The sequence below is a fragment of the Sapajus apella genome, unplaced genomic scaffold (assembly GCF_009761245.1).
Source record: "Sapajus apella isolate SASKATOON/1434 unplaced genomic scaffold, GSC_monkey_1.0 scaffold22, whole genome shotgun sequence".
Classification (NCBI taxonomy): Eukaryota; Metazoa; Chordata; class Mammalia; order Primates; family Cebidae; genus Sapajus; species Sapajus apella.
The window spans coordinates 7,965,550-7,974,426 of record NW_022436962.1 but is presented as its reverse complement, the minus strand read 5'-3'; the positions used below and the strand labels follow the sequence as shown (position 1 = coordinate 7,974,426).

At 41.0% G+C, this 8,877-nt stretch overlaps 1 protein-coding gene across 1 annotated transcript; it reads left to right on the top strand.

Moving 5' to 3' along the window:
• Nucleotides 1-278: 278 nt before the first annotated feature.
• On the top strand, nt 279-8,393 carry PPP1R15B (protein phosphatase 1 regulatory subunit 15B). The gene is made up of 3 exons (XM_032288883.1): nt 279-2,838; nt 5,724-6,194; nt 6,225-8,393. Exons 1-2 carry the CDS (start codon nt 919-921, stop codon nt 5,943-5,945), a joined length of 2,142 nt encoding a protein of 713 aa, XP_032144774.1. The 5' UTR covers nt 279-918; the 3' UTR covers nt 5,946-6,194; nt 6,225-8,393.
• The last annotated feature ends 484 nt before the right edge of the window (nt 8,394-8,877 follow it).

Genomic DNA, 8,877 nt, shown 5'->3' with positions numbered 1-8,877 from the left:
AGTATCTGAGAAGGTGTATGTAGGTTATAAACAAACACTTTGCCATTTTACATAAGGGACTTGACCATCTGCGGATTCTGGCGTCTAAGGGGTCCTGGAACCAATCCCCATTGCATACCAGGGGATGACGTACACACTTTGGTGTGTATTAGGCCATCAAAAGGCCTCGGGAAATTCTCGTGTTATCTTGGAAACTCGCTCCCAAAGCCTTTAACCCAGAGGGCTGCGGGAGCGGTCTCCTAGGAGACCACAGAGCAACGACTGCGCATGCGTCCATCCCGCCGGCTGATGCAACCTCTAGCTGCTGTGCCCCCGTACCTCGAGTAAGGAAGCCGACAGGAAATCTGATGCGACCAATCGGCAGCCACACGGATGTGGGCGGAAAGGCCCGCCCCTGTGGGCTTAACGAGTGACGTTAGGCGGCGCGGCGCTAGTGGCGTAAGGCCCAGCAGTCTTGCGTCTCTTCTGGCGGCCGAGGAGGGGGTGTCCTGCCGGCGCGCGGGCTCTGCGGCCATTTTGGGCTTCGCTTCTACCGCGCCCGTAGGCCTACCCAGCTCTTCCGGTGTCGCGCTGCTCAGGGGCTTTTCAACTCTGTCACTCCAGAAACTGCCGCCGAGGCCGCGGGCGGGCTCCTATCGATGTTGTTGAAGCGTTGGGACGACTAGGGAACCTCTTTTCCCGCCGAGATGGAAGTCGCATCAGCCGCCGCCTCCTGCGCCGGCCATTCCTCCCTGTGTTCTGCCGCCGGCTGCCGCATCCGCCGCCCTCTGTGGCTTTTCTGCTGGCTCAGAAATCGGCCTGGAGCACAGACGCCACCGCTGGGCAGGGCTGAGATTCTGTAGGCTTCCTCCGAGTTTCGTTCGACCTCCAGCCGCCGAGCGCCGCGGCCCTCCCTGAGAGACTGCCAAGAAAAAGGAGATGGAGCCGGGGACAGGCGGATCCCGGAAACGGCCCGGCCCTCGGGCGGGCTCCCGGTTCTGGCTACCCTTTTTCCCTTGGCGATCGCAAGCAGGCTCTTCCAAGTTCTCGACGCCTCTTGCCCCGGAAAACTCCGGGAGCCCCACACTGCTTTCCTCGGCCCGGCCCGAGACTCGGGTCAGCTACTGGACGAGGTTGCTTTCCCAGCTCCTTGCGCCGCTCCCCGGATTGCTTCAGAAGCTGCTGATTTGGGGTCAGCTTTTCGGTGGAATGTTTCCGACCAGATGGCTAGATTTTGCTGGAGTCCACAGCGCCCTGAGAGCCCTGAAGGGACGGGAAAAACAAGCCGCCCCCACAGCGCAGAAATCTTTGAGTTCGCTCCAGCTGGACCCCTCGGGCCCCTTGGCTACCAGTCCCCTTGATTGGTTAGAGGAGGGGATCCACTGGCAATGCTCGCCCCCAGACTTAGATTTGGAACTTAAAGCCAAGGGAAGTGCTTTGGACCCCGCAGCACACGCTTTTCTCTTAGAGCAGCAACTGTGGGGAGTGGAACTGTTGCCCAGTAGCCTTCAATCCCGTCTGTACTCTGACCGGGAACTTGGCTCTTCGCCCTCCCGGTCTCTAAACATTCAACGCATAGACAATTTCAGTGTGGTCTCCTATTTGCTGAACCCTTCCTACCTGGACTGCTTTCCTCGGCTAGAAGTCAGCTATCAGCACAGTGATGGAAATGGCGATTTAGTCGGCTTCCAGACACTAACCTCAGAGAGCAGCCGCCTGAGAGAGGACCATTGTCATCCCCAGCCGCTGAGTGCAGAGCTCACTCCGGCCTCGTGGCAGGGATGTCCCCCTCTTTCTACGGAAGGCCTACCAGAAATTCACCATCTTCGCATGAAACGGCTGGAATTCCTTCAGCAGGCTAGCAAGGGACAAGAGTTACCCACCCCTGACCAAGATAATGGCTACCACAGCCTGGAGGAGGAGCACAGCCTTCTCCGGATGGATCTGAAACACTGCAGAGATAACCCAACACAGTTTGTTCCTCCTGCTGGAGACATTCCTGGAACCACCCAGGAATCCACTGAAGAAAAAATAGAATTGTTAACTGAAGAGGTTCCACTTGCTTTGGAAAAACAGAGCCCTTCCGAGAGCTGTCCATCTTGTGAGATACCTATGGAAAAGGAGCCTGGAGAGGACCGAATAAGTGTAGTTGACTACTCATGCATAGGAGATGAGCTTCCCATTTCTGCCAGACCAGCTTGTAGTAACAAACTCATAGATTATATTTTGGGAGGTGTATCCAGTGACCTGGAAACAAGTTCCGATCCAGAAGGTGAGGATTGGGATGAGGAAGCTGAGGATGATGGTTTTGATAGTGATAGCTCACTGTCAGACTCAGACCTTGAACAAGACCCTGAAGGGCTTCACCTTTGGAACTCTTTCTACAGTGTAGATCCTTACAATCCCCAGAACTTTACAGCAACAATTCAGACTGCTGCCAGAATTGTTCCTGAAGAGCCATCTGATTCAGAGAAGGATTTGTCTGGCAAGTCTGATCTAGAGAATTCCTCCCAGTCAGGGAGCCTTCCTGAGACCCCTGAGCGTAGTTCTGGGGAGGAAGATGACTGGGAATCTAGTGCAGATGAAGCAGAGAGTCTCAAACTGTGGAACTCTTTCTGTAATTCTGATGACCCCTACAACCCTTTAAATTTTAAGGCCCCTTTTCAAACATCAGGGGGAAATTGGAAAGGCTGTCGGGACTCAAAGGCACCATCTGAGTCCATTGTGGCCATTTCTGAGTGTCACACCTTACTTTCTTGTAAGGTGCAGCTGTTGGGGAGCCAAGAAAGTGAATGTCCAGACTTGGTACAGCGTGAAGTTCTTTCTGGAGGAAGACACACACATGTCAAAAGAAAAAAGGTTTGTTTCTTGTCTTTTAACATACCTGGTATGTTCTGACTGTTTGGACATGGTTAAATATCGCAGCATGACTTTTTGGAGGCTTAGTAGTGCATGTGTGTTTGAGGAAGGCCTTTAAATTCATATACTTGGATTGAGAAATATGTATATAACCCTTCTCCTCTCCCTCACCCTCCACCGCCATGCACATTGTTCTTGTCCAAAACGAACATACCAGTGTGTGGATGTTAGCAGGAAAGTGTCATTTTTATTTGGATTAGTAGTTCTGGGCTATTTCTTTACAAGCATCAACTTCTCACACTTTTTTTTTTTTTTTAACAGACTACTAAACTTTGTGTATATACGATTTAATTTTCTAGAGATTGAAAAGGTCCTGTTACAGTCATAGTGTTTTAAAATGATTTTAAATGTGGCATGTTGTTTGCAAATACTTAATATTTTGTTTGCATATAACAAAAATGTCTTCATTCCTGTCCATTACAACCGAAAGGGATGATGGTATCAAGTAGCAAGTCAAATTTATCTGGTCGTTTGGCATGAAAGGCAGTAGTAATTTTAGTGGTTTTGATGGTTATCACATGGTTATAATTGAAAGTCAAAGCCAATACAGGAAGTGGTATTGCCTTTTCTTAGGAATGCAACGCTAGTTACCAGTGGTCAGCTACAGATTAATAATAAACCATGATGGCCACTTAACGGTTTATCTTGACTAGTTGTTTCCTATTCCCAGACTAGTCTTAAAACTTCAGGCTGCATTTTACTTTCATTACATTGTCAGGTTAACCTTATCTGGGGAGTCTTTTGAGTTAGTTTGTTTTTCTTTATTGTTGATTCAACTGAAGTTATTAATTGAAATCTCCCCAAACTCAAAAGATGTCTATTATTGTAGAGGGAAAGTTTCTTTAGTTTCCTGTACCGTTATTTGGAAAGAAAAGATAGCAGGTGAGTCATTATTGACCTCGTATTCTGCAGCATTGGGGAGTTTCCAGTGGACAGTACCATAATCTCTTGGCTCCAAATGGCCAGCTTAATACTTTGAAATTATTCCTGGGTAGAAAATACCTTTAAATGGTGATAATCTTATGTCTTTAGGGCAAAATAAGTCATTAAAAATTAAATTTTAGTTCACACTTTGTAAATGTCATGGTAAAAGAGCTTTTCTCATCCTTTTAAGGGGCCCCTGACAAAATGACCTATTTAGAATGAATAGGTAAGAAACAAAGTGGGGCAATGGAATGAGCACTTGACAGCTGGAGACCCACGTTCTCTACCCCGCAGTGGTTAAGGCTGAGAGATTTGGAAGGCAGCCAGACTTGGGAAGTTACCTGACTCTCATGGCCTCGATTCACTCACTTATGATGGGAAAAATAATATCTATTGTACAAGTTATTGCAAAACTTGAATGAGACAAGTAAATAAAACTCAAAATTTATTGCGCCTTGCCTTTAAATGCTGGCTCTTACTGAGAGACCTCAGGCCAGTCTCATATCTAATTTTAGCTTGCTCATTGAGTAAAATGAGTAGAGTAGATGATACTATTGACTCTGAACTAGAAGCAGAATTTGTAAATGATTTTGTCTGAATATGTTAGAATTATTTGACAGTCTTTGACTACCTGCCATTGGCATAGATGGAATATGGTGTATGGAATATATGGAGTATATAGTGAGTCTAAAAAAACCCTTCTACCTCTGTTTTCTTATCCACATAATGGGGATGATAATAGTCCATACCTCATAGGGTTACTGTGAGGATTAAATGAAATAAAAATGTAAAGTTCTTTGAAAAGAGCTTGGCATATGATAAACACTACGTTTCTATTATTTATCTTAATGACACAATGAATGAGTAATAGTCAAGACTAGAAAGCAATATCTAGTAAGGTGTTACATACCTGCTAATTGTCCTCAGGGGCATCCCTTGGCCTGATGTAAAGGGAACGAAAGCAGTAGGCCACAGTGGGGTTAGCTGATGTAACTGTTAAACATACTTTAAAGCAAGTATTTACTTTTGGCGTTTGATATCTTAGAAAGAAACTATTAGAAATTAAGTAGGGATTAAATAGTAATGAGTAGGGATTGTTATGTATATTAGAATCACAATTTCATATGTATAGTGATAGCATCTTGAATACAAAGGTTTTTAAAATCTTAATTATAAAGTTTCTTATAGTAGTAACATGGCATTAAAAATACTAATTTGGCTGTACTTTGTTTGTTAAGCAACTTTTTCTCTTCTATATTGTGATTACCAAAGTAGTAATACAAAAATAATACTACATGTTGATTTAAAAGTTAGAAAGCACTGAAAAATGAAAAAAAAAATTTGAAGGAAAAATAATAAAAGCAAAAATATTGTTAAAGCCTTTATGCTGTGATAAAAACTGACTTCTGGGGATACAGTGGTTATTTTTAGAAATGTTTTGCTTGTCATTTTGAGGGAAGAATATCACAGAACTGTATTTCCCTAAGGATTAAAAAATAGCGAGGGTTAATAACAGCATGAAAAATTCAGTTCCCTATCTGGATTCATTTTATTAACACCAAAAGCCAAGGGCCGGTAGGGCACAGGGAACGGGGGGCAGACAACTGTGTGTGTGTGTGTGTGTGTGTGTGTGTGTGTGTGTGTGTGTGTATTACACAGGTAGATAGAGATAAATGAGAGATACAGATAGATGAAAGATATATATTTCTATATGAAATATTTAGGTGACATTTGATCACTGTTTCATCCAAATGCCATCTAGTCAGAACTTGACATTATTCTTAGCTGGGAATAGTAAGATATTCTATATTCTGAAATAATTGGTAGCATAAAGGATTATTGACTTCAATGCTAATTGTAACATCCTAGAGAGTTGTTGAAATTTGTCTTTGTCTTTGTAGGTAACTTTCCTTGAAGAAGTTACTGAGTATTATATAAGTGGTGATGAGGATCGCAAAGGACCATGGGAAGAATTTGCAAGGGATGGATGCAGGTTCCAGAAACGAATTCAAGAAACAGAAGATGCTATTGGATATTGCTTGACATTTGAGCACAGAGAAAGAATGTTTAATAGACTCCAGGGAAAATGCTTCAAAGGACTTCATGTTTTCAAGCAATGTTAAGATGAGTTGACAGCCTGTAGTCCTAGCATACACTACCTCTTACCTGAGAGGTGTCTTTTAAAAACAAATCTTGGCAGCTGTCCTTTGACATTTTTGTTTGTTTGTTTTAGAGGAAATATAACTTGGTTCTAGTTTAATTTTTTTTTTTTTTTGCAAATATCCCACTCCAAAACATTCAGGTTTGAAGCCAGCCCTAAAATGAAGGATTAACTAGCATTTCTAATCCTCCCTTTTTGGATTTAGTTGGATGTGCTTCTTTTTTTTTTTTTTTTTTTGGATGTGCTTCTAAATGTCCTTTGCTTGCTTGAGTGAAAAGGGGACTTTTTGAGTTATCATTTTGCACTTTCAAAACTTATTTTCTTGGAAAACGATATTTATAGGGCTTAAAACCCGTTTTCATTTCTAATCTAAATTATGTATGCCTGTCTGAAAACTTTGGGCTCTTTTTTGTTTCTTTCCCCAAATTCAGAAGTTAATGGGCTTTGATGTTTTTCTATATATTTTTTTTTATTTCAATGATTTGGCCTATCTACCTTAGGCTAAAAAAATAACCTTGTGTATGCTACCAACTTAAAGTACATTATTTAGTGTCACTTTTTTTTTTTTCTTGTAAAAATGACTTGGGTTGAAAATATATTAAGTTCTACCTAGGAAATTTCCAAGGACTGCCACAAAACTGGAATGTGCAGTACTTTACTACTTTGGGAAAGCTTCATCTTTCTACCAAATTTTAACATCTAATGTATTTAATTTCTTTGTAAACTGTTCTTTAGAGAGGGTTCTGTATATGTTTTTGTAGTTCCCAATTTAATATAGTTCTTTGTATCTCTTAACAGGTTGACGTTGTTGCAGAACGCTCTGGAAAGTAATAGTTACATCACAAGCATTTATTTTTTAAGCTTAAAAGCCTAGAATTTTCCTAGGAAGAAAATAGGAGACATCTCAGAGTAATTTGATTTTGGTATATATGCTCTCAACAGAAAGCCAGTGTTAATGAATAGCATGCCTCAGCACAGTCACTTTGAAAACTGTCAGGACGTCACTGTAAAATTGGAAATGGGCAGTTCTGAATTTTCACATTTGAAATGTAAAATATAAACTTCAGTCAATATCCAGGTTTATTGTGTCCTATTTAATAATGAGAGAAGTAACAGCAAGGCTTTACTTTCAGGAAAGAAGTATAGATTAATGACTAGACAGTCTTAATATGTTTAGCCCAAAGTTTCCTTTGAAGCCTTTGCATTGACTGGTTGTGTTTGGTTTATTTGTTTAGCTTTACAAAGTACGCACGAGTTAGGTTGAGGGATTGTTAACCAACTCTTCAGTGGACTGCTTTCACTCCGTGTGCTTCCTATCAGGGAAAACACAAGTAGAATAGGTGACCTCTTAGTTTTGAACTTACTTTAAGTGTGGGGATGAATTTTTCATCAGAAGTGCTCACAGGGTTACTACCTCAGTTTACAATCTACCTGGTCATTATTTCTATCTGGTTTGTTCTAAGAACTGCCTCTAGTGTTTATATATTCATACTTAAACACATTGAGAATGCAACACCATAAAAGTTGGTCAGAGTTTTGCAGAGCCCTTACTCTGTGTGTTTTGTGCACCTCCACTTCAGGTAATGATAGGGAGCACATTTACAGGCTGGTCTAATAACATGAAAACAGGCTAGTGTCAAGCACCAACTATGTCAGTTGGAAAGCAGGCATCATTTGCCTAGAAAAAAGCTTTTTGACAGCATGTAGGCATTCTTTTAAAACCAAGCTGAAGCATTTTATTTCCGAGACTTATGTTGTGTTTCCTGTTTCTGAAACCTAGCACCTCTGCGTATTTGAAAATAATGAGACATCTTTCATTGGATTTTGGGAGATTGTTCTCATGGGATTCTAACCTCACTACTAAATGACTAAAAGCTTGATTAAGAATTCTTCCATATACTACCCTCCTTTAGGAGAAGTGATCAGAAGGTGAGAAGGACAGAAGGGACGGTTTTACAGTTAGACTGAAGGAGAAAAAAGCTGAATTCTTGTTAGTTTCATCCCAATTCTAGTTGTTAGAACAAAGTTAAACCCCCATAATCTTACAGAGAAAATCCTTGGAGGTTTTAATTAAACATTTTACACATTTATAATCTTGTTAATGGTGCTTTAAGTGTCAATGTAGCATGTAAAAGGCTTTGTACAGACAGGTAAAAGTTCCATTTCTGAGTGATGAAATGTGGTAACACTTCTTCTTTAACTTGAAATCAAAACTACCAAGATTTTATTTTTGTATAATTTAAGGAAGGTAAAGTTAGGGAACTAGAAGACTAAATTGGCTTCTGCAGATCAATGATTTAAATGTAACTGGTTTGTTGGGTTTTATAGTTAAAATTATATTTGTGTATATAACATAACTAATCTGTAAATTGTAATAAAAATATTTGCAATTATTAAATGTTAAATGATACTTTGGTTCAACTTTATATGTATCATAGTATTTTACATTGGTTTTGGAATTACTAATCAGGATTAATATAATTGCAAACAACACTTTAGTAATAGAAGAATTTGGTTCTTGAAGTATTATGAGAGGCCCTTCTGAGAGACTGAAGATTTGATTCTGAAATTGGCCCCAGCTTTTCAGTTCTGCTGCAAAGAAAATAAACAGAAGCAATAACATTCAGATGCTGGGCTCAGCCAATGGTTTAGCAGGGAAATCACTTATTTTGTGCATTATTAGTCATGTTAATCATGGTATTGTAAAATATGATGATCTCTCATTTACAAAAATGGGACAGCTATGGTGGATCATGCCTATAATTCCAGCACTTTGGGAGGCTGAGGTGGGAGGATTGCTTCAGGCCCAGAGTTCAAGACCAGCTTGAGCAACAGTGAGACCCTTTCCTCTACAAAATAAAAAAAAAAGAAAAAAGCCCATGGTGGCGCACACC

Coding starts and splice junctions, on each gene's coding strand:
- PPP1R15B (XM_032288883.1), top strand. CDS start 919: ATGGAGCCGGGGACAGGCGGATCCCGGAAACGGCCCGGCCCTCGGGCG. Junction 2,839..5,723: donor CACATGTCAAAAGAAAAAAG/GTTTGTTTCTTG, acceptor TTGTCTTTGTAG/GTAACTTTCCTTGAAGAAGT.